This window comes from Xiphophorus maculatus, chromosome 20 (genome assembly GCF_002775205.1).
Source record: "Xiphophorus maculatus strain JP 163 A chromosome 20, X_maculatus-5.0-male, whole genome shotgun sequence".
Lineage (NCBI taxonomy): Eukaryota > Metazoa > Chordata > Actinopteri > Cyprinodontiformes > Poeciliidae > Xiphophorus > Xiphophorus maculatus.
This window is the reverse complement of record NC_036462.1, coordinates 8,050,058-8,076,292: the sequence shown is the minus strand read 5'-3', so window position 1 is coordinate 8,076,292 and position 26,235 is coordinate 8,050,058. Positions and strand designations below refer to the sequence as shown.

The 26,235-nt window shown below is 36.1% G+C and overlaps 1 protein-coding gene across 5 annotated transcripts; it reads left to right on the top strand.

Moving 5' to 3' along the window:
- The first annotated feature begins 218 nt into the window (after positions 1 to 218).
- LOC102221210 (immunoglobulin-like and fibronectin type III domain-containing protein 1) lies at positions 219 to 26,231 on the top strand. 5 transcript variants are annotated; one of them, XM_023325004.1, is made up of 25 exons: positions 1,139 to 1,264; positions 1,350 to 1,372; positions 5,109 to 5,194; positions 10,238 to 10,357; positions 11,411 to 11,553; positions 11,689 to 11,788; positions 11,899 to 11,943; positions 12,452 to 12,485; positions 12,587 to 12,770; positions 12,900 to 13,013; positions 13,094 to 13,262; positions 14,280 to 14,552; positions 14,691 to 15,629; positions 18,304 to 18,428; positions 18,528 to 18,669; positions 18,758 to 19,051; positions 19,140 to 19,436; positions 20,043 to 20,222; positions 20,321 to 20,449; positions 20,549 to 20,857; positions 21,772 to 21,857; positions 21,936 to 22,128; positions 22,207 to 22,503; positions 22,795 to 23,121; positions 24,023 to 26,231. In XM_023325004.1, exons 3-25 carry the CDS (start codon positions 5,146 to 5,148, stop codon positions 24,025 to 24,027), a joined length of 4,554 nt encoding a protein of 1,517 aa, XP_023180772.1. In that variant the 5' UTR covers positions 1,139 to 1,264; positions 1,350 to 1,372; positions 5,109 to 5,145; the 3' UTR covers positions 24,028 to 26,231. The 5 variants fall into 5 exon arrangements, with proteins under 5 accessions (XP_023180771.1, XP_023180775.1, XP_023180772.1 ...); XM_023325003.1 differs by lacking the exons at positions 1,139 to 1,264; positions 1,350 to 1,372 and adding an exon at positions 219 to 351; XM_023325005.1 differs by lacking the exon at positions 1,350 to 1,372.
- The last annotated feature ends 4 nt before the right edge of the window (positions 26,232 to 26,235 follow it).

Sequence of the window (26,235 nt, the reverse complement as noted above, 5' to 3'; positions counted from 1 at the left end):
TAAGAGAATAACAAGTTAAGGATGCCACTCCTTAAACATTCATGGTTTCTAAGCTGCAGGGCATTTTTTCACATCCAAACTAGAGCCAAACTTGCATATCCAGACTAAAGTACAAAAAAACCTTTACGAAGTATTTAACCCACCCTGCTTCACCGCCCACTTGACCTCTAATGTCTCTGGAGTCATCACTGACATGAAAAAAGCCTAAATGGCTTTTGGCAGTCACTGGGTCTGAGCTGAAGTAAAGCATCAAGCACTGCTTTGCAAGCTGCAGGAAGGATCTGTTACAGTTAAAAAAAATAGGGGAAGGCACAGTGTGACCAGAGTGCTGACTGAAAGAGAAGGGAACAGGTAGGTGGTCCACAAAATGAAGGCTTGATCAGAAATTTTACAGAGCAGGGGGGTAAAAAAGATATATATTTTTGCATGTTTCCACATGCTAATATCCAGATTAATGCTTCATGTTGAATGATGATGGGATAGAAAAGATAAGTGCACTAGTCTAGGCAGTTGCAGTGGAACCTGGCATTACAGTGCAAAGTATTTCAAAACGTTATTCATTAGGCTGTAGATTAAATGTTGCATATTTGCTTCTGATGCTTGAAATTTCCTTATGCTGGTTACTGAGCTTAAATTTCAAATTTTTAAAGAGGTTGTATCAGTGAAATATGGTCAGAGATGTGAAGCTGTTGGATGACAACTAAGTTTAGATGAAGATATCAATTCAATAGTAACCTGAGCTTTAGGCACAGGGGAGCAAGAAGTGGACTGTAGTTTGGCAAGTGATCAATTTCTTTTGACGTTGAAGAATCTTCAGGGCTGTGGTTCATGTCGTCTTCTCCATGCGTCTTTAGGTGGTACACCTTAAAATGTATGCATATCAAGATCATTGTTAGAAACATACATGTCTTCAATGCAATTAAATAAAGCAAATAAAAAATTCTGAAAGGGAGAAAGCATTTTTTTTTTCAATTTGACATCATGCTATTTTTGAACACATGAGTAAATCCAAAGGGAGGTTCATGTAGCACCATTAGAGCTCATTTGTCACCAAAGGTCTTGCCATTAAGCTGAGTTTTGTGAGTTACATTGCTCAAGCCACTTTCTGTCTTGTTCACTCTTCTGCGATCACTGACATGTTGGGGAAAAAAAGCTGGGAGCGACATTTGAGAAGCTACTGGATGCCATTTTCAGTGTATGTGGTCAGTGGTGCAGTCAGCTGAAGTGGGTGGAAGCTGGATGTCACGTACTGCTATTATATTAAGTATGTTCTGACTTTGTGTTGTGCGATTACTTCAGAGACTTTTCAGAAAACTTTTCTTTTAAGATGTTGTTTGTTCTTTTTACAGGAATTGGTAAAGGATAGCCGAAGGCAAGTTATAAGGGTAGTAAAATACTGTATTAAGAACATTACCCAATGATATTTATGTACATATTAATGTTTTTAGATTTGTGTTTACTTTAAAACACATGCTACTAAAGTGCACTAGTAAAGTTTTGAACATGCCCACAGTAAATCAAATGCCAGTCCAATATTGCTTGGTGTCGGTAATTGACTTTGAATGTGCCTCTGTAGTTTGATGGAAAGTGTTAAATATTTCTGTATATTGATGTATTTGTTTGCCTTCTGCCATTCGTTATCAATTTTCATTGCATAAATAAATAAATTGAAATGAACTGAAATTTGAATCAGTTTTGACTGTAAAGCCTACACACCAATTCAATTCTAGTAATAAAACAGTTCCTCAAGTTCAGTTTATCATGCTAATTGGTTATAGGTTTCCAAGGGAACCCACCTAACTGAACTGAGTTACTTACTTTAAAGCATTCAGTTATTAACTTTGCAGAAATTACTCATAATGTGCATGAATGTTGTGAACATGGAAAAGAAGACTTACTTTTAAAAGGAAGAAAACTACTGCAGAACCTGGTTCAGTGTGAACAGTTCTAAGTCACAATCGACTAGAGATTTAAGAAGACAGAGGGAAACTCAAGAAAAAGGAAACACTTCCTTTGTTTAAGAGAGGAAAAATTCTAAAAAGCTCTGAGTTAGTGGTAAAATCTATGGGATGCACAACAAACAGAATTAGTTGAAGCAACATCTTTAATGCCTTTGCTTAGGAGAGGATTGAACACAGAAAGAAAGGGGTCACATTTGTCATAGACAGACAGAAAGACATATATATCACTTCATGCTCTTATGGTGATGAATTATTCCTGTATATTATACCTGAGCTATTATATCAACTAAGGAGTGGTTCGATGTAACATCCTGCTCTGAGATTTTCAGCATTTAAAGTAAACTGCAGCAGACACCCTGGCTGAAATATATAGTTTCTTTTTTCTTTTCAGAGGTTGAACATTTCCAAAAGCCTGTCTCTTACCTTAATCCGAACAACTTTTCAGGTTACCATCAATGACAACCTGCCTCTCTGTATACTGGATATACATAATGGGATTATTAGGCATGCATTTTTATTTTCCACTGTCAAAGCCAAAGAAGTTTCTGCTGAAATGTAGCCTGCAGCACAAATCACAGAGTGTTGTTCAGGGTGGATTCAGAACTATTTTGTCGTCAGTACCCCTCCTCCAGAAGTCAGAATTCATTAAAACGGAGTGCAAAAGCCAAACATCGCACCCTACGTGTAATGAGCTAAAACAAAAAAACTAGAGAACATGAGGGTGGGATATCTTTCATTACACAGAACCTCATGCCAGCAAATCTTCACCAACAGACTGCTTTGGTCTTACATATGTGGTTTATAATACAATGTTGCTGCAAGAACTCCTCACTTTAGAGTACAAATTCAAAAGCATGGATATTAAAAACATATGCTGCATATCTGCTAAAACAAATTAAATAAAATTACAAAAAGGCTGACTTTCTTTATAGAAAGACTGCTAGAAGAATAAAATGTTCTGATAAATTATAAATACTGAAAATTCTAAAAAATAAAGTTATTCATCACTTCTGGAAATCCAACTACCTTAAATCCGAGTCCAACCAGAGAGAGTCGATAGGTCAACTTGCACGGCAGTGAATTACGTAGCATCGAAGCGTCACATGAGTCGATTAGCAATTATTGCAGAGTCACAGATAAACCAATGTTTCTAAGTGAGCTACTTTTGACATCTTTAACAGAAGACAAAGGTAGAAGCTTTAACAAACAAAACAGGAAAAAAAAGAATGTATTTCTAATTTTCTTTTTTTGTATGTTTATATATAAAAAGTCTTTATTGAGAGCAACGGAACTGTAGCTAAATTCCTTGTTTGTGTGAACAGAATTCGCAAGTAAATATGATTCCGCAAGTAAAATATAGCAAGTAGAATTGAGTGGCAAAAACAATGATACAGGTAAGGCCATAATTCTTACTCCTGCCAAATTTAGCTTTAAAGTGATTTTTTTTAAGATAACCAAAATGTTTTTCTAAATAGCAGCAATATGAATGTTTTGACATCTGAAATAGAATCTGCAGAGTAGATAAGAGAAATGTTAAGAGTGATGGGAAGGAAGCGTTCCAATATCAAAGAATTGGACCTAATAAAAAAAATTGTCAAATGCAAGCAAGTGGAAACGTGTGAAAAGATATTCAGCTGTACAAGAGGGATTTGATTGCTGTAATATCAGAAATGATGTTTTCACTACCTGCAAGTAAAAATTGCAAGTTTTTGAGCAGATGTTTTGCAATTAAAATCAAATAAATTTCATTTCACATTGTCTTCTTTTCCTTTCAAAGATGTTTGTCTCATTTCCTATCAGAAACAGACTTTTCAGTTGAAAGTTATTTTCGATTAAAACATATACTTAAATCTGTCATGGATGAAAATTATTTGGGGCTAAGTAGGTAATGTTAAGATTAGATTCAACATATAGTCTTGTGTGTGTAATCTGCTGATGTGAAAGAAGTTTACATAGCAACAGAGAGGAACTAAAACAGAGTTCCTAAAAATTTAAATTCAACACCAGCACTCATATCTACCATTTGTTCATCTATGCATCAAAAGGACTGTCACTGAAAAACGTCACAGCACAGCATAGGCAGTTTGTCAGGCCTTTATACAACAATCCATGACCAAAGAGATGGTTAGAAGAGATACAGCAAGACCCTGTATCTCTTGCTTATATGTATTTTTGGATGTTATACATTATGAGTTTCCCTGCATTTTTATTTAACAACATGGTAATTATACAGCAAAAGAACATGAAAAGATGAAAAAATATACTTCAATCTGGACAGATGAGACTAAAATGGATAGAGTGCAAATTCCAAACCAATTAATATGGTGTTGTTCCAAACATAAAAAGAATAGGTGTTTAGAGAGGCATTCCTATTGTAATCCTTACTGCCCAGATAGCTACCTATCATTAGTATTAAAAAAAGTTTACAAATTAACACTTGTATACATCATATAAAGCTAATCCAAGCCTCAATTCCCAGGATAAAAAGAACCACACTGATAGCTTTTGTCAAAATTCATGTGATGGAAAGTATGACCCTTTTAGTCAGCTACAGATGACTTTGTTGCTTCAGTACACAGAGCTTTGCCAAGTTGTACACATTTCCCAGGGCGTTGTACCAGCAAATGTTGTCTTTTATACCTGAAAGTAGCTTCTCTTGTAGAGTTTTCATTCTAAAGATATGGAAATTCATTTCAAATGCCCAAACACTGCCACTTCATGTAGTTTTAAATATTCAATTCTTTTTCATGCATCTTTAAGGCGTCACTAAAATCTGTGCTTAATTTACAGCTGTCTGTGAAGACCTCATGAGACAGGAACTCAGATCATGTTATGACCAACAGTTACTGTAAATAACACCAGCTGCTGCCTCTTACTGCCAGCTTTAGGTAACTGCAATCAGTGGGCAGGAGTGGTATAACCAAAAAGCCTTTTGAATTTGAAGTAAAAAAAATGTTCCAAAAATGGCAGATATTTCTGTAAGAATCTTTGAGTGGTCTGTCCTTATATTTTCAAAGAGAATTCATTAATAATAAGCTATAAGCCATCTCTAAGTTAAGACTGTCTCCTCAAAGTCTGGGGAAAATATGAGATATGTATGTATGAGGTGCTAAGGGTTTTTGTTTTATCTCTCTGTCTTTTGTTCAGAGTCCCCTGAATCTGCTGATCTGAAGAGGAAATAAAGATGTTGAAGAAGACAAAGGTGGCCGATGAAACTGCCACTGGGCAGGCAGGTAAGTGCAAAAGTCAGTAAGGTTGGTATTACAGCTGCCTCTCCCTACATTTTCTTTTAATCCAGAGATCAACATGATTCAACTTAACTACACTTTATAAGTAAACTTCATAGTCATTTAAGATTGCAACCAAGTATCAAATATGTACAAGACGTAGACATACCCAACAAAACAGCAACGACAAAGAAGACAGTACCAACATTGTCTAATCTCGAAAGATCTTTGAAGATGTGGAATCCAACATTTTTGGTTAAAGCCGTGAACAGCTAATAATTGCAGAGGAAATAAAATCAAGTGGAGGAACTCCAACTGTCAGTGACAACTTATGTGCTCTTTAGCATTTAATGCCAAGATATCTCACCAAAGAAGATACGGACAGAAACGGTGATGAGATCACCCAATTCCTGCATCACAAAGACAAGAAACAATTATCAAGTTACACCGGTGAGAACTGCATTCTGGTTATGGTGCTTTTCTCCAGAACAGAATCACAAAAATTTAGTGAAAGAAGATTGAATTAAACCAAGCTGTAACCACCAAAGAAAAGCATCACAGGAAACCTCTCTGTTCCTGATGAAATGTGGTAAAGAAATTACTGAACGTCCAACACATGACCTGATGGCAACAAGGGAGGCAATGCAGCACATTAGGGATGCTTTCAAATAGTCACAGAATTGAAACATTATCTTTCTAAAATGGATTTTCTTACAACCTGCTTTTCTCCAAGTATTACCTGAATTAATCTCAAGCACCAAGCAGAAATCATCCTGAGAAGTCTGCAATATGGAAATATGTAAGAAAGCTCTGTGTTGAGTCTTAACAGTTGCACGGCACAACTCTTACACGCCATATGATAACATGCTGCATCATCTTTTGTCTATCACTAATAGTTTTTGTTGTGTTGTCAGTCTCTGCATATTTGATCTGCAGATGTTCTGTGTTGTATTTGTCCACCCAACCTTGGGTTACAAACTCTATGTATTATGTGGTCCCTTGTGTTTCTTCTGTGTTCTTAATCCTGTCAAAGTTCCAACCTGGTTGGTTCTTCTGTCAGGATTTATATTTACCTGTCCTGTGCCTTTTCCTTCTGTCATGTTGCGTGTTAAATCGACGGTTCTGAGGGAGTACACCAGGACGACAAAGGTATGCAAGAAAAAAAGATAATCAAAATACAAATGAATAATTTTCTGCACGCATGATGCCATGCTGGGTTTCGTTGCATGAAAAATTACATCTTCATTATCCTTATCATCTCTGTCCTCAACCTTGAAAGGTGCTTTCCAAAAATGGATGACAAACCTTTCTGTGGCACAATGGATGCATTTCATTGTGACAACCTTCGTACCATGTGAAAACTTGTGACAAGCTGTGACAAGTAGGCGCTCTGAATGATTGTGATGTCTCTACTTTAGCTTGAGAGTCGATGGGAAAATGCCACTTTTTACTGACAACCTTGAATCCAGATCTGTCCTATACAAAAGTGACTTTCAAGCTCAACACAGGAAACTATATTACAGGAAACATCACATAATATGACAATCCAGAGAAAGTGACTGATGCAATAAGCTAATGTTATTGTCATTAAGCTCAAAATAAGTCAAATTCTGGATTGTTTACCCACAAGGAAGGTTAATTATAAATGATTGTTGTTTCTCAGAGAAAATATAAAAAAGAGCAAACTTAAAAAAATAAATAAATACTCCTGAGACATTTGACCTTTTTATGTTTTCTGACATAGCTGTCATGGAGTTGCTCGGATGCAAAAACTACAAAATGTGTAGTAATTTTTTTACCCCTACATTGAAGGCTTATGATAAGCAGCTTAAAGGACACCCCTGACATGTATAAGCCTTGTAAAATAACTGATACTTCTTGAATGTTGTCACAGTTTCCAACCTTTTTATATTTTATATGGATGAGCACATGGTTTTTACAAATAATTTCTAATAAAAATCTGAAAAGTGGAAAATACCATTTGAAAATCAATTTTACTCTTATACACAATGCACTCTTATATATTTAGCCACAGCATTATCACAGCTTTCAGGACTTTGTTAGAGATTTGATAAAAAAAAAAAAAAAAAAAAAAAAAAAAACTAAAAACATTTTGAGTTTAAATCGGGCCTAAAAATACAACCCAACCCAGCTGGACCCCATAAGCATTGTGTCAGAGTCTGATCCAACCCAACTAATTAATTTTAACTAGAAGACAGTGCCCAAAGTACTTCAACATATCATTTTAAAATGTTACCAGTTTAAATTTTTTCCAGATCTCTGATTTTGCTCTATTTCCTTAGAGCAACTTTTCCCATTTTTAGCTTTTATTATCTTCCTGCTCCATCTGTCACTTTTTGGAACTGCAGGGTGAGTCAAGTGCAAATGTTCCATAAACCTGCAATTTGAAAGCCAAGTACACCATTATTAACATATGGAACAATCAAATATTTGATGTACAAAAAGATGTTTAAATTATATTCTGAATTTAATAGGGACCTAATAGAGAGAAGCTAATAGGATAAATGTGATCTCTCCTTTTACATAGTTTTCATCTTATTGGTTTTAAAACCAGATGTGCCTTGGAAGCTTGTTTTCTTTGTAAACAGATTACAGATAAATTTAGAAATATTGGCATCAAAATAGGACTATCCCCAATTTATATATGATGCATGTTTGTCTCTGGAGACAATAAAACAACAACAACAAAAATAAATCAATAAAAAATCACATTTTTCTCCAGACAAAGCTTCGGCACAAAAATGCATTTCGTTTTGCATCTTGACATCCACTGTTTGGATGAAGAAATGGAAAGACAATAGAAGGTGAGGTAAAGCAAAAACCCAACTCAGGGAACTCAGGGTTAAAGATCTAAACATTTTTAATAAGTTCTGTTTCCTGAAGCAGGACCTTGGTGGCAGACAAATTTCACAAAGACTAACTCTTATTAAAGATTTGGCTTTGTTTTTTTTCTCTTTAGGTAAATTTGGGAAAGCGACCCCTTTTCTCATACCACTGAGAAAGGGAGAGTTGGACAATTTTAAATACACATTAATAGCATATTACATTTGCAGTTTCAAGAGCATGTAATTCATTATACATTTCAGGGGAAAAAGAAAAACAGTTGAAAAATTCTTTAAATATATTCTAGTTCATGCATGAGCTGTGAATGATGTGAAACAGAGGTAGTTTTATTTAAAAACTACCTCTATGTTAACCCAAGTATGAATATAGATTATGCCCCTGTTGGAAAAAAAGAAAGATATAACAATTTATCTTGCTCTTTCATAGTAAGCATTTTCCATTAACTCTGCTCAGCCCTACATGTGTTGGTGAGAGGTCAGGGTAAAGCGAATGCAAAAAGAAGCAAAGTAGGTGGGAATGGAAATTGAACAAGTTATATTTTATCCCAGTGAGAATAGTTTTTGGATTGGTAAAAACCAGGAGAGCAAGATAAAAAATAAAATAAATATTGGCTGGGTCAAACAATGGCAACTTACCAAATATCCATTCCCTTCACAACTGAGTTGGCTAAAATAAATCAGTTAGGTTAGTAAAATGGAACAAAATGTAGTGAAAATCTTTTGTGGGTTTGTATAACAGCATGTTTGGGTCACAGTTTGTTCCGTTTCAGTGGCATTTTCCCAATAGGATCACACTCTTTTTGGGTAAACATACATGCCTGATATCTAGGGCCCTCTCACACCAGATTAAAACTGCACAATGGCATAAAAACCTTGTGGGGTCTAGGAGAGTTCATTTGTTAAATATTAAAAGCACAGCAAGCTTCTCATTATTCACATGAGAGTTCCCTGACTGTTTTGAACTTTGACACAACTTATGTAAAGAAATAAGTTGTTGTGGTTTCTAATTCTAATGCCAGCATAGAAGTCCTTGAAGAGGCATGGGGGAGTGTAATGGCACCAGTAGCAGTGGAGCAGTGGAGCAGGCTTATTACTCTGAGAAGTTGAAGCTGGACTGGCCATGCTGACCTCATGCTAAGGCTTCTATAATTCTCTCCTTAGTATGGCTGTTATGTGCAGTGCATTAAGCCACTGCTCTGGCTTCAGTCAAAAGGACATAAGCAGGCAGCTAGTAGTGAACAATTCATGTTTTCTTTGTCAATTCTATAGCAGTGTGCTCAAACCCCCTTGGACAAATAAATTAGTAAGTGTTTGGTTCATTGCTGGAGAAGGACACCCAGTTAGGGAGAGGATCACACACCTCTAAATTCTCCCCAGGCTGTGATTATTGAATGACTGAATAAAGATTTGAGTTTTTCAGGCTGCACTTTAAATGCATCATTTTGCAGTTTTACAGTCTAATTTTACAACACTCACAGTGGGTCTCAAATCACAACCTAAGGCTTTAGCGGCTTGGCTTGACTGATTCACAAGTATCCTAATGGAGTCTTGTAGCAGATTGCAAAATGTGCTCCAGATGGCACGTTTATTAGTGCACAGCAGTCTGTATAGACTGCTTTTAACATGCTGAAAACACTACATGTGTTTACAGTAAGGTTGAAAGTGGCAGTGGAGATCCAGAAACCTCCGATGTTTGCAGGAAAATTGGACAGTTTGTGACAAGAACTATTTTTCCTAGAGATGTGATTCTCATGAACTGTGGTAGGATGACCAGAAAAGCAGAAGACAAAAATAAATAAATCAGATCAGGACAGATAATATAGTCGCATTCTGTCTAACTTCAAACTAAAAGAAGGTTTTAAAAATTTTCTGTAATCCATAGATGTTTGGACTCTTGTGGAGCTCTTCAGACCACACAGCAGTCATAGCCTGGTGTGAGTGGGCTTTAAAACGACAATCATACATCCTGTCAATTTTTGTTTTGTTTTCATTATGAAATCAGTTTCAGTGCTATCCAACTGTCTTTTTTATGTTATGATATGTACCTGATGGAGCAGAGAAAATAACTATTTTAATGATTAAAATACACATTTAAATGAATTTCTGCTTAATTTTTGCACTTATACTTGGTTTTGCAACATTCTGTTTGTAAGCTTATTAATTGGTACTTAATTGGTTCATTTAGGCATCAAGAAGAAATCAAAAGTGCCTGGTGTTATGATTACACAGTTTATGGAGGAACTTCCTGAAGGAAAAACAACTCCAGATTTCACACGAAAACCCATAGCCCTTACTATCCAAGAGGGTAAGATTTTTCTGTCTGCAAATATGAACTGTGTTTTCAGATTACCTGGAAAGAAGCAGTATGGTTGGGGACAGATAATCTGAGCTCAAAGGCTTGAAAGTCCAGGTTTAAGAACCAATACACTTCTTTAAAAAAAAAAACTCAAAACACTTGCACATGTCTGTTCTCTGCAAGAACTAGGAATTTTAGACAGTTTTTTTGGTCAAACTGCAACCTTGCCACAATTAACAGCTGAAAAATCAATGCAGTAGGACAATATAAACAACCACAAGGTAATGTATTGCAAATATATAGCCCCACTTCTAAAACAGAAAACGATATTCATGATAATAAATGGTTGCATGTAAAGAGTTAAGGAAGAACTATAATGAGAGAAAAATATGAGATGGATTTATCAACTCTGATAAGATATTTGCAATACGTAATAAGAATTTCCTCACTGATTTTCATGAACCAATATTTGAAATGTCACAATCAATACTTCAAAAGCCAATTAGAATTTTAACAAAGCTGTGATTTCTTATTTTCCCTTTGACAATATTTTGATGTCTTCTCCAATTACATTTTAAGAGATCATTATGGTTACCCTCACTTAGGTCTCTAAGAGAGCTTCACCAACATCCTAAACATTACAGAAAGTATTCCATGTACTATTAAACAAGAACCTTGTGCTGAAATATGATCATGTTCCAGGAACAAAGTGTTTCACAATTATATTAAATATTTACTTAACTATATTATTTTACTTATTATTTATAATAAGTTAAGTTATTTACTTAACTGCTCTAAAATATGTGCATAAATGTACATATTTTTGTTAGAGACTGGATCTGATGTCAGCCAGTCTAAACAAACCATTATCTAACTAATTTTTGTAAATAAATAAATACATTAAAAATACATTTTAAAAAAATCCTAAATTGTTCCGTTAAAACATTATCTATATTTACTCATCTAAAAATAATATGTTTTAATTTCGGTTCATGGCCAATTTATTTTGAAGGTTTTTTTTGTTCGTTTCTTTTAAATTTGACTAAGAGTGCTATGTTGCAGGCAAATTTGCATACTTTAAAGCCATTGTGGTGGGAGATCCAACACCTACTGTAACATGGAGCAGAGCAAATGGAGAAATCATTTTTCACCCTGATGTGTGTCAACAAAAATATGATCCGGCAACAAATGAACATACCCTCGAGGTAAGTTTTAATAAAGCAAAAAATACAAATTGCTGTCATCGACAATAAATATAAAACTTTAATAGTTAACAATGAAACATTGACAGTATGACTAAAAAAAAAAACTGATGTGTCCTCTATTTACCCTTGTACTAGTTCCCTAAGGTAGCTCCAGAAGATACTGACACCTACAAGTGTTATGCAGCCAATGAATATGGGAGAGCTGTTTGCACCGTTATTCTGAATGTTATTGAGGGTATGATTAACTGTGTAAAACTGAAGTTGTTTTATTCTGCTAAAGGTATCTTTAGATCAAACGGACACATTGTGAAGCAGAAATTAAAGTTTTGTATTGTTTGTTCACAGTGGGATTCTCTAAGACCAAGGAACTTCAAAAGATTCAAGGAGAAGGTAAACCTTACACAACTAATCTTTACGCATATAAAATCATAACTGTCCTTTCTTTTGATTTTGTTAGTATGCTGATATACTAAAAAATGCATTCCAGACTTTGAAAAAGCCTTAGGCTAAAATAAGATTTCATTGCAGCAGTACATTACTGCAATGAAATTGAAATGAAATTATTTTGACAAAATAATAATTATATCACTGTAATTACTTGGGTAATTTTATTCAGTGACAATTCTGCTTTTAAAAATATTAAATACGTTTTTCTTTTTATAATTAGTTCCACATTTACTGGCATCTCTTACAAATGTAAAATAAATGTGAAAACTTTTTTTCTACTTTTTACTTTAATTGAGCAATCTATAATTATGTTTAACTAGTTCAGGAAAACAGTTACATTTCCACAAAGACAGAAAGACATCTCATACATTTTTTTTTTTGTTTTGTTTTGAGTCAGTGAATTGTGAAAAGAAATTGTCTGTTTACATAAACTATCCCACACTTTCCCTAGATGCAACGGAGTTCAGAAAAAAACTCAAAACACGGTCAGTAAAATGTAATATCTTTTATGGTTGCCTAGTACCTTTTCAACTATAAGAACTAATATTTTAGTCGATCTTCACACAATAAATGTGTCACTTTGCAGTAATCCCGATGGAACACGTGAGGAAAAGACAATGGATGCCAACGAAAAGGTCTGGGAAATCCTGCTCAGTGCAGAAAAGAAAGATTACGAGCAAATCTGTGTAGAGTATGGCATCACAGATTTCCGTGGCATGTTGAAGAAACTTACTGAAATGAAAAAAGAGCGTGAAGAGGAGATTGCACAGGTACAGTTCCTGCTGTTTGTTGTTTTGGATGAGTTATGATATTGCCCAAAAGCAAAGAAGTACTCTTGCATGATTTATTTTTTCTAATTATTTTCATGATTTACGTTCACCTGCTTATTTTTGCTATAGTTCATCTCACATATCAGGACGCTCAAACCTGTGGAGGTCAAAGATGATGACTGTGCAACAATTGAGTTGGATATGGACCTCTTAGATTCTGGCAGCAAAATATTTCTGTACAAGGTGAAGCACATGGACAATCCTTGTTTATTTTGAAGAATTTTGATAAGCATAAACTATCATATAATTGAAAATTTCTGCAGGATGGTGTCATGGTGCCATTCTCAAAGGAAGACGGAGAAGGAATGAAGCATAATTTAAAACAAGTTGGCAAAAAATATGTGTTCACAATCAAAAATCTAAGTAAGAATGATGCGGGGCTCTACTCTGTGGATGTTGAGGGAGTCAATGTATTTTCCACAGATTTTAAAGGTAAGAGCAGATTAGGTTTAAGGTAACTTGAAATATTTGTGTTTGTTCCTTTTTTTTTACAATTCACAACATAATTCAAACTTTAAGATGTACTCGCAAAACAAGGTGAGATTTGTGCCACTTTTTTCTATGATTATATAGTGATAGTTTAGAAGAAATGTCATCCGACTCCAAAAACAGAACTGGCTCAAGAATATCTGCTTTGTGAAAGAAAAAAACATAAAAGGTTATTGAGAGCAGTAAATTTTCTAGTGACTACATATAGGACAGGACAACCCATTCTCACTCCCAACTCGTCATATATTGACGCGCAGGGTACCCTTTCGCGTCAATATGTGACGCGAGGGGTTTTACACTATGCCTTACCGTAATTTTTGCCCTAAACCTAACCAAATCGTTGGGTTTTGAAGGTTCGGCAGCAGTTACGAGAACCCTTCGCGTCAAAAATCCACGTAAAACATGTGACATTCCCAAATCGTCAACATGTGACGCTGAAGGACCCTGCCCAAGTCATCAACTTTTGACGCGAAGGGGGTACCCTTCGCGTCAATATGTGACGCATGGTCAGAAATTGTCCCAACTCGTCAATATATGACGAGTCGGGAGTGAGAATGTGTTGGACAGGAACACTGCTAAATATATAAACTCTTAGCCAGTGGGAAAATATCCAAGATGAAAGCCAAAGTAAAATTTGGTGGCAGCAATTTCTCCTTTATTGCTTTTCCAAGCAACTGGGCTAAACATACAAAGATATGGCCATTAACAGACACAGAAACATAGTCACTGATTATTTAACACAGAAACAGACATTTAACTTATATGAAATAAAAATCAAACATCTGCTGGGAAATTCTTTGCTTTTAAAATGTAAAATATCTCACTCAATGTCAAACTGATGTTTGTTTGAATCAAACATACACAAAGAAAGTGTCCATTAATGAGACTTAGCTAAGTTGGCATTGAATTAAATGCATAGAAGTAATGAAAGGCCTTCATCTCCCTCTTCAAACTCTGCAGTGCCTGAAGTTGACTTTGCCGTCAAAATTCAAGAGGTCAAGGCGGAAGAGCGAGAGGATGCTCTTTTTCAGTGTGTACTCACTGCACCAATGAATGAGATCAATTGGTATGGCAAGAGCGCTCTGCTGACAAATAATGAGAAGCATGAGATCATTGTATCTGAAGATAAACTCATCCATAAGTTGATTGTGCGAGACTGCCTGCCTCTGGATGGTGGCATTTATGCTGCTGTGGCAGGAATCAAGTCTTGCAATGCCTGGCTTGTGATTGAGGGTGAGAAAACTTTTATTGCCCACTTTCGATGTTTGGAAATAAGCTCCTGACCGATTGAAGATATCACAAATATGAAGATAGTACAGTTACAAGACCACAATTTTGTTTATTTATTTATTTACTTATTTTTTCTTGCAGTGGAGAAAGATCCAGCCAAAAAGGCCAAAAAGGCAGTAAGGAAAACCACCATTGCTGGAGCCGGCAATGATGAAGAACTGCTGAGAATAGCAAAGGAACAGCAAGAAAGATATCAGAAAGAAATGGAAGAAAAAGCACAACTCGCCAAAAAAGCTCAAGAAGAGAAGGAATTGGCGGCTGCAGCTGCCCGAGCAAAGCAAAAGGCAGAGGCTGAGCCTAAAGCTGCAGCAGAGGCTGAGGCCAAAGCTGCAGCAAAGGCAGCGGCTAAAGCCGCAGCAAAGGCAAAGAGAGCAGCCGCAGACAAAGATGGAGCTGTTAGGAAAACTAAGAAAAAAGTAGCTGGTGCTGGGGAAGGATCTGCCGCCAATGGGGCCAGTGGGGCAACAGGGGGCGTTGTAGGTATTGGTGCAGGTAGTGCTGCAGGTGGAGCTGCTGGTGCTGCAGGTGGAGATGGTGCAGCAGGTAGTCTAGTTGGTGCTGCAGGAGTTAATGGTGGTGCTGCATGTGGAGGTGCCGGAGGTGCTGCAGGTGGGGGTGCAGGGGGTGCTGCAGGAGTTGCTGCAGGAGTTGCTGGTGGTGCTGCAGGTGGGGGTGCAGGGGGTGCTGCAGGAGTTGCTGGTGGTGCTGCAGGAGTTGCTGGTGGTGCTGCAGGAGTTGGAGGGAGAGATGGGAGTGGAGCTGCAGGTGGGGCTGGAGGCATTGAGGGTGGAGATGTGGAAGAAGGTTCTGAGGTCGAAAGCGATGAGGATTCATTTGAAGATTCAGATGAGGACATTGAGGGAGAAGGAGTGGGAGCAAAAGGAAGGGAAGGAGTAAAGGAAGGAGAAGGAGAGAAGGGGGATGTGGGAGGCGAAGGAGAGAAAGGAGAAGGAGGAGAAAAAGGAGCGGAGCAGAAAAAACGAGTAAGAGCTGGCCCACTGGTTCCCGATACTGTTATAGGTAAGAAACTAAATCATAAAGTGAATATTATTTTCATTTTCACTACCATCAAACTAAATTTTTCTTTAGGTTCACCTTGACCCAGCAAAAAATGTGTAAATATAGAAAATGTGCTGGTTTTTTTTAATGGTGGGGTTTAGAAATATTTTACGAAAGTTTTCCAACAAAGATTGCTGACTTCATATGAGTCTATAATCAACACCTAACATTAATCTACAATTATCTACTTTATTTACAAGTATTTTAAAATGATTACAAACGTTTTGTATATCAAATGATGTTTGTTATGTTTTATGTTGGCTGATGATAATTTTTTACAAAATTGACAATCATTACTGGTAGAACATAAAGGACAGGGGGAAAAAAAGATCCAGAACAGAAGAGGAAATATCTAAAAAAGGAAAACAAAGTTATACCATTAATCTTTTTTCTCCTCAGCTACAGAAACAATTAGCTCCAATTCACAAATTAGCTTGTGAAAATCAAGCAGCAGCTTTTTTTTTGGCCAGGCAGTGGTATTTGATATATTTGGGTATTCTGTGTAATAAGTGTACTTATATGTCTGTAAACATGTTTGTCTTCATTGTGTTATAAACCTCTTGTTTGGTTTATAAAAATTGTGAACAAATTGGCAGGATTTAAATAGAAATGGTAGAAATCAACCCAGATATGGACTTTTATGCATACTTGCTTTTATAGGTACATAAAAGCAAACTTAACACAAAGCATACAAAATGCATCCCATGGTTGATCTTCTCCATGACCCTGCTCTCCATTATATTTTTTTCTGTTGCAATTTATCTTCTCACTATGCTGATTTTCAATTTTTAATGTTTTTTTTTTTATTTTTGTATTAATGTTATTTGTCAGGCTAATTCTACAGCAAATGAAAAAATATTGACTTGATGCTATTTAAAATGAAATCAACTAAAATGAAAAGCCAATAACGTTGGAAGAAGATATGCCCGAGGTGAGAGTTGCATGGCCGAGCAGCAAGCTGTGATGATGAGGGTGCAGATGAAGGTGAGCCAGCAACAGCTGGCAAATGTTCAGGCAGTGCACGGCACATCCCATTGATCGAGCAGAGAGTTAGCGGTAAGACTGCAGAGTACTGCATTATTTGCTGCATGGGAGGTATCATCATTGCAAAAATTATTTAATGCATTGATTAAATTCACAGATATGGTATGTGGGTTAACAGAATAAGTTCATAACCACTGGGCAAAAAGCTGTTTATCACCATAAATTTGCTGTTAAACTTAAAATACAAAAGAGTTAATTAAATCATGATTGTGCCTTAGAGGAATGTTAAATATGTCTGATTCCAATTTATGTTTTGTAATGTTTGTGGAGTATTGGCTATAAGTCAGTCTGTGAATATCAGAGACAGATTAGTCATTAACTGTGTTTCTTTGACCTGCAGGTTGGACATCAGCAGAAAATCCTTTTGTTTGTCTCAATGTTTGTCTTTTGTGGACAATTTGAAAGCTTTTGTGCTTTGAATGCCTCTGTTAACATTCCTGCTTGGTGTTTCAAATATTAATTCAGGATGAGTTGGTGCACTCAGGCAAATGATTTTAACACAGAGAAGTAGACACACTGCGCAAGACAATATAACTGAAATAGTCACTGTGTACATGAGGTTTTAACATAACAGAAAAATCAAGAAAGAGATGAGCTGACCTTGGAGGATGGTAATGCCCAGAAATATTTTTTTCTACTTTTTGTACATTTACTAAAGACTGACTTCCCATAAGAGAAATAAGACATTCTTCAAAAAAGGAGGAACTTTCAGTACTGAAAGGGTGATTTCCTTTCTCAACAGCTTGTATTTCTGTCAACATAAAATGAATAGAGGAAAATGAATGGCACAGAAGACTTTCTTTTAAGCTTTAAGAACTCAACTTGTCAAACTGAAGAAAGCCTCTAAAAAATAAGCCATTTAAGTTTCATGTTCATGAAGAGGTCTTCAATTCAAATGAAGGAAAAACACACTTTGAAATGTTATTTGACTTCATACATAAATTCTATTGAATTTAAAACATTACTTGAGATGTAATATTTTGCAGGTAAGTCTGTATGAAGAAGAAAGACTGTTCATTTATTCATATGAAGTTCAATCCAGATATTCATAAACACTGCTTTAAAACAACTTTTTTCCCCATTACTGTCTGGCATGAAGTCATACTTTTCCTGATTAAGAACATGTAGGTTGACCAAAGTTATTTCCACTTGCAAAATGTGAAAATAGTTTTTGTACTTTCTTCAAATTCAGAAGTTGACACGACATCTTAGCATATGATTTGATTTAATTTTAATGTGAATGACTGGGGTTAAATATTTTCTGACAGATGTGGTGAAACTTAGTAAGGGTTGGAAGCCACTTTGCTCCCACACATTTTCTCGGGATTTGGTCAAAATTATATACATGCATAGTGATGGTAGGATATAAGAATTCTTGGATTTGAAGAAAGCAGCAACAACAAAAAAAAAATCATAACTCTCCTAAAATGGAGAATATGTAGAGTGGTTTTATGTCAGAGAGTGAGAAAAAAAGATTAGATATTCTTTCTGGTTTTAGTTGTATTCATGTTTAGAAAGAAGATAAAAATTAAGAAAACATGATTGTAAAAGGAGGGAAATGCATGCATTTATTAACTTACTTGCTTCTCAGACCCAGGCGTTCACTTTCACGCTGGACTTTCTGATTGCAAAGCCATTATTGGAGAAGCAGCAGAGTTGGAGTGTAAAGTAAGCAGTGAAGAGTGTGTAGGAATCTGGTACAAAGATGGAGCTGAGGTGAGTTCAGACCCCTAAAGCAGTCATTATCAGCAAAGTATACCTGGATGACGCTGAAGCAATAACGCACTGTTGTAATGTTTGTATTTTTTCCTCCAGATTCAGTCATCTGAGAGTTTAACAATTTCAAAGGAAGGATGTTTCCACAGGCTTAAAATCCACAAAGTCACAGAGGAAAATGCTGGAAAATATAAATTTGAAGCCGATGGCCGAAAAACCGAGGCTGAAATTGCTGTCGAAGGTAAAAACATTTCCATAATTTACCAGTGTGAATGCAAGTCTTTAAACTGAATTTTAAAAAAAGGTTTTGTGCATTTTCTTGGTTTCAGATCCCCCTCGATTTGATAAAGAGGAGCTAGAAGCACTTAAAGCTCCTGTGACTGTAAAGAAGGGACACAAAGCTACTTATAAATTGTCTTACATTGGCCGGGAGCCAATAAAGGTCCAATGGTACCTTGAGGGTGAAGAACTTTCAAGTGAAGGCAATATAAATATTGACACTTCAGATGGAACCAGTCGTTTGCTGCTGATGAAGCTGCAGCGGAAAGACAGCGGTGAAATCAAGATAAAACTGAAAAATGTGTTTGGGACAATAGAGGCCGTAAGCCAGCTAAATGTACTTGGTATGTATTTGACAAAAGTAACATTTAAGCATAACACTTTCTGATCAACTAAAATACTATATTACCGTACCATGTTGTATTCCGACAGATAAACCTACATCTCCAATGGGACCTCTGGAGATTGTTGAAGCCTCCTCCTCTGTAATTGATTTCAAGTGGAGACCCCCAAAGGACAGTGGTGGATGCAAGATACAAAACTACATCCTTGAACGACAACAAGTTGGACGGAACACCTGGAAAAAGGTCGGACCAATTGGTCCTGAGGCCAAGTATAGAGACTCCGACGTGGATCATGGTAGGAGATACTGTTATCGTATCAGAGTGGAGACTGAAATAGGAACCAGTGAAATGATGGAAACTGAGGATATTCAGGCTGGAACAAAAGGTAAGCTCAAGTTAAAGGTGTCAGGTTTTTTTTAGCAACCTGAAATAACCAATCTGTAGTGAAGAGCAATATAACTGAAACAATCATTGTTGTTCACCTAAGATGTGTTCTGTGCCTTAGTACCAGGCTTTTTACACATATGTAACCATCCTGACTTTGATGTATGTCCTCACCAAGTTTGACATACTCAATAAGAAAATAGTGGTAAAATGAATATTTCCCCTGTGTCAAAATTATAGTTTTAAATTGTAAATGACCTGTGTTTTAACAAATTCCAAAATTTTTGAAATCTTACCCAAATAATCAAAAACCACACACCAAAGATTCCTTCATGTAATCATTTATGAAACAAAAAACAAAATGGAAAACTTGATACTTGAACTTGATAATTTAAACAAATTTAAATCTAGTTTGCGCGTGAAGATATTCAAATTGTGTAGATTTTTCTCTTCTCACATCTCTTCTGTTATACTCAATGATAACAGAAACTTAAATTTGACACCTGACATTTACGTAAATCAAGGAATTAAAACAAACATTATAACAAATGCATGCTGACTCATTTAAAAACAACTTGAAACAAATGTTTGCTTTTTGTGCATACAGCATATCCTGCACCTCCATCAGCACCAAAGGTTGCCAGTGCCTTTAAGGACTGCATCAACCTCACATGGTCCCCTCCTGCTGACACTGGAGGAACCAGCATTCTGGGATACAACATGGAAAAACGCAAGAAGGGCAGCAACCTCTGGGGCCAAGTTAATCCCCCAAATGAGATTATTAAAGGTTACTTTATAATTTATCTACGGTTTCTGTTAATTCTTAGTATATTTTTATTTTTAAGGATAAACTAATCAAAAGTAGTCATTAATGTTCCTATTCAGGTAAAGGATTTGCTGTAAAAGACGTGGTTGAGGGCATGGAGTACGAGTTCCGTGTGTCTGCAATCAATGACTCTGGAGCTGGTGAATTCAGCACTCCATCTGAGTTTGTTTTTGCCAGAGACCCTAAAAGTAGGTGGATGTTTACAAATGTTGTGACAGAACTGTCATTGTTAATCTACATAAAATATTTGTGTGACATTAAAAGTGGCACCAAATCATGTGTTTCAGAGCCTCCTGGTAAAGTGCTTGATTTGAAAGTGACAGATTCCACCTACACAAACTTGTCCCTGTCTTGGAACAAGCCCAAAGACATTAAGGGAGAGGAGGATGAAGCAAAGGGATATTTTGTGGAAATCAGGCCTGCAGAAAACACAGAGTGGGATCGATGTAATTCTAATGCAATAACCATGACTACATATACGGTAAAGGGCATGAAGTCAATGGCCATGTACTGGGTGAGAGTTATTGCTACTAATGATGGAGGTGAGGGAGTGCCTCAGGAGCTGGACAATTACATTCTCGCTATGCCCCCTCCTGGTAAGAACATTTGCACCTAAATCAATCTCTAAAAATACATTTAAAGAAACAGCATGCAAAACCATGCACTGTCAGTTTTCCTCTATTACTTGGGGGGACATTAAAGTTACAATAATTATTAGAAATTGAATTCAATTTCAACCAAAAGTCTAATCATGAAGGCTTATCTTCCAAATAAGCTAAAAGGACAGAGACAGCTAAAACTGCACTGTGCGTTGGTCAGTAATTTCCACATGGTTAGTAAAGTGGTCGAAAGCCTGTAAGCCTTTTCCAAAATAAAGATTTGAAAAACTTTACTTCATCCGTTTGTAAATGGATTCATTTGTAATATTTCACCTAGTATGAATAGCTGTGTTAATATTAAACTTGGTAGTGTTGAAAGTGATAATTAAACATAGAAACTGATGTACCATCTAGAACAAAAATGCTACACTGCAGATTGCTTGCATGTAACTGCAGAACTTTTTTATTTTAGTTAATCTTTTAATAGATACTTTAACATAACTTATATTGAATAACTTCTTTGGTTATGTTAGGCCATGTCTGAGCATTTGATACTTCAACAAAACTATGTGATAATTTGAGCAATATGGGGGAACAGAGAGACATTTGGTTCAATTTAGCTTTAAGTGCAGTTTATCCCTAAACAATATGAGATATTTTTCATTTCAATGCATTTCCAGGATATCTAAAAAAAAAAAAGATGGGGTGAATCATGATATGATTTTACAGATGTGCTTTACTATATAATCAGCGCCATTACAGGTTATACAGAATCATTGTCTATGTCAGTGTAGTGCATAGGACAATAATAATAAGTAACTAAGTAAAATGTATCTTGAATTTTTGCAGTGAAATGTGTTTGTCTTTTTTCAATTTTAATAAAAACAAAATTGTTTTTATTCTTTAAATAGTAAGACCACGATTCACAGATACCAAAATCAAGAGTTTCATGATTGTGAGAGCAGGAAATTCTGCAAGATTCACCATTAACTTTGAGGTATTTTATCAGATGACTTACAGAAGTTAATTCATACCTATAAACTCCTGGAAGTAATGTTTTCATATTGTGTTGTAGGCTTCACCATGGCCAGATGTAACCTGGCTAAAGGATGGCGTGCCAGTGTCTAAAAAGGTCACCATCAGCAATGCTGAGGGTACATCCCAGCTTTTGATTCCTTCAGCAGAACGTTCAGATACCGGCATCTATACCATCATTGTCAAAAACATTGTAGGACAGGAAACATTTAGCATTGAAATTAGAGTCACAGGTAAGTTTAAAATAGTGGTCTTCTTTCTCCTTTGATGTATAATTCAGTAGAGTGAATAACAAAAATGTTGAACTCTAGATGAGCCAAAGCCACCAGGTCCTGTGGATCTCGATGAAAACGTTCCTGGCACAGTAACCATCTCATGGTCCGCGTCTCCAGACGAGAAGCGGGATGACAGGCTGCACTACATGGTGACAAAGAGAGATTCAGTTAAGAGAACTTGGAACACCATTGCAGATCGAATCTTCAACAACAAATTTACGGCCTGCAACATCATGCCGGGTCGAGAATACCAGTTTAGAGTCTATGCTAAGAATGACATGGGCTCCTCTAAACCATCCGAATCTGCAAAGTGGCTCATTCCTGCCAAAAAAGGTGACCAAATCTGCTTTTCAGGTTTAGAAGCATATGTTGCAACACTGTGCAACTACGCATCACAAATCCTAAAGTACATGCAATATTTTAACAATTTTAAGTTTTGTTTTGTTGCTCAAATACTGCTAAAGCTTTCCTAATATATTTCACTTAAAAAGACAGATTTTAGCCCTTTTCCACATAACAAGCTTGTCATAAAAGGCATTTTTAAACTAACGTGTGAAGAATTGCTTCTTTATTTTTTAAGTCAATAGTTATATTGCAATTATTTTTTATATTGATTCTCTGCAGAAAAATTCACTGTGAAGATGCCAGAGTCCAAAGCCTGTGACCTGCGATGTCCTCCTAAATTCCTTGTCCCACTGAAAATGCACACTGCTCCACAAGGCTATGAATGCTACATGAGCTGTGCCGTAAAAGGAGATCCAACACCTCATGTGACATGGCTCCGCAACAACATCAGTCTGAATACCAACACCAACTACTTCATCTCCAACACCTGTGGGGTCTGCTCTATGCTAATATTAAGGGTGGGAACCAAGGATACAGGAGAATACAAAATTGTTGCAGAAAATGGTTTAGGAAGAGCAGAGAGTTCAACTAAACTCACAGTCAGAGGTAAGTCCTTAACAGAATGCTTTGCACAAGTAGAAAGCTTAAACATACATCTCAATAAATTAGCATACAATCCAAAATTTTATTTATTTTAGTAATTTAAGTTTAAAAGTGACAGAAACAAACTGATGGAAAACATTTTAAGTTTATTTTTATTCATTAAAGATTATTTCTCACAGCTATAAAATAGAAAACATATAAACACAAAAATGTTACGTAATCTAGGGAGGACTGTTAACTTGATAGTGTATAGTCATTGAGCCCCTTCTCAAGGAGAGCAAGACAAAATGAAATGCAAAAGAATCCACTTTTCACAGTGTGTCTGCATTCAAGCACATTCATATAATGTTAAGTAGAAGGAAAATGTGTGGTAAAAAATAGCTGCACTTAACAACAAGGATAATGGCAGTCTCCAAGATGCATTCTTTTTCTAAAGCCAGTTAACAAACTGAGACGACATCAGATGTTTTTAAACCAGTGCCAAGATAATAACCTGAAAAAATGTGAAGTAAATAACTTACCAGTTTCTTTAGTCATCCCAAGTAATGTTATAAATGCAGTAATTCATGGCAAATGACCCCTCTACCAAGAATCGAGAGCACATGCTGTACAGTTCATGGGCAGGCATTTTGGAAGGCCAGTTTCTGTGTTAGACATATTTGATTTATTAGTCCTATGCAATAGTAACATTTTCAGAGAAACAAAATTTTAAGTTTTTAATACCTGTAAGGAAAATTTATCAGAATTAACAGCGAGAAAAATACAAAATATACAACACTGTGCATATTAACTATGAGTAAGTTATGAGTTGAATTACTGAAATAAATTTACTTTTTGAGGACATTCTAATTTACCAGTAAGTTAAATGAAAATGGCTAATGATCTCTATTTGCTTTCTTTGCAGAATAAAGGGATCTGCAGACGATGCCACATAAGCCATGTAGTTGGAAATTGACATGTGTTTTACAATCAAGCAAATCCCAGACATGTGTAAAATGTGCATTCAGTGTCACAGATGAAGCCTTATCTTGAAAAGTTTATTGGCAAAATTTAAATGTGCAATGTAAAAAAGAAAAAAAAAAACTAGGTTGCCACCAGAGGTCGCGCTACAATTTTTTGTTCTCTTGTCATTTTGACTGACAGCATTAAAAAAAATTTAATTAAATTAAAGATTCGTTCATGTACTATTTTTACCTGTCAAATTATAATTATATTAACATAGGCTATTTAACCGCATTGTTATGCGGTTTAGTTAATATTCACCTAGTTGAACCATGAATCCAGATCCCATCAGCAGATGAATGCATCTAACTTTTTCTCCGTAGTGACAAAAACCACTGACTGTGGCCCCAATAACTTATAATAAATTAAATTAAAATTATATGTCAATATATTAAAATTCCACTTAAATTACAAGCACTTAACCTGCTGGGGTCTGAACGCACAGCGCCTCACAAATTTCTCTTGGTCGCATCTGCAGAGAAATCTGCGCTAATTCATTAGTCTGTCTGATCCAAACCGATCAATTGAACTCTGCGAGCTTTTTGCCCTGTGCGTGGTTCGGTGTGCGCTTTTACGAGGATTTTTTCTTGTGGTTTTGCTTCCCCGGAACTGCTGTGCTCATCCTGAGCGCCGCTCTCTTTCTGGGCGCGGTAGTGTAACGTTGCAGCGGCGGAACCGCGTTCGCATTGGTTGTGCAGCGGACTGCGCATTTTACAGTCTAATTAACTTTGGCACCTTTATTTATTTCCTCAAGAAAAACTGCCGGCTCCTCTGTTTAGACTATAATTGAATTAACACAACATCTCTTTAGTTTTCTCTGTTCTGTATGTACTGGAGCCCGGATTTAAATGCGCTATTTCAACCAAAGTTTGGTCTGAACCAGACGCTCCAAAGCGTCCGGCCCATAACTCTTCAACATGCTGTCAACTCCCCGTCAGAAAGACTCATTTAGTTCAGTGTCCATGAGATGATATTCAGAAAGGATTTTTTTGTTTGTTTGTTTTACTTACCTCTGCGATTAACTCTTTGCGTAAAGTCTATAATGTCTGCGCATGTGCACCAGTCAAGGGTGTTAATTATAACCTGTCAAATGACAGACGAGCTTCAAATTTTCCCGTCGTTTAAGAAAACGTCCGGTCAAATACGGAAAATATTCCTTTAACGCGACTTCTGGTTGCCACATATTCTTTATAGATCTAGTATTATTTACTTAACCTGTTTTATTTTGTTAAACTAGAAGGCTGAATATACAAAGTACAAATTACATATTTAGTTTATCTATTTGCCACTTGAGTACCTGGAAGGCTTTATTGATTTGATTGGCTGAATTAATAATTTTAACAAGAAGGTGATATAATTTTCTGCCATTTCCCATTAGGCTGTTCTGCAACATAGATGGTTGCCAACATTTTATTCTCCTGCAGACTTTGTTTTTGTTGCCTGTTTTCTGTTGCGAGTTTACCCGAGTATTATGTCAACTGTTATGAAATATGGTGCAAAGGCAAAGCAACAGTAAAACAAAAAATAGATTGATACGTAAAAAGTCATTTGTTTTGCCGGGTTTTGCTTTTGCTATAATCTAGTCATACGAGATAGGTTCTGAACAAACATATCAGGCTCCTTGGGACTTTATGGGGTTCCCACATGCTGGCAAGATTTGAGTCCCTTACTCCTAAACATCAATATTTCACAGTGGGAACTCAGTAGGAGAAAATGAGCCCTCTTGGGAGAAGTGAAAACAGGAGCCGTTTTAGAATTTGAAAGTATGCTGAACTTCAATTAAACATTACTCTTAGATAACACTAGCTGTTTGTAGGTCGCTGTGAAAATGTTCATGTTTGTGCATGCAAGTTTGCATTTTTAAGCAATTACTATGCTATTCATTTACTAATTTGTGTGAAAGGTTTTAATAAAAATTTAATGTTGCATTTTGATGCAACTTTTTAAAACTGAACAATGAGTTAGTCAAGTACTTTAGACATAAAAATATATATTATGCAGAAGTGTTTCTTAAAACTTCACTAAAAAGTACATCCACGACGCATGTAACAAATCTTTATATAACGTGCCTCAAAATTCATCCCACGTGTCATTAAAGTTTATCTAAATAATGTA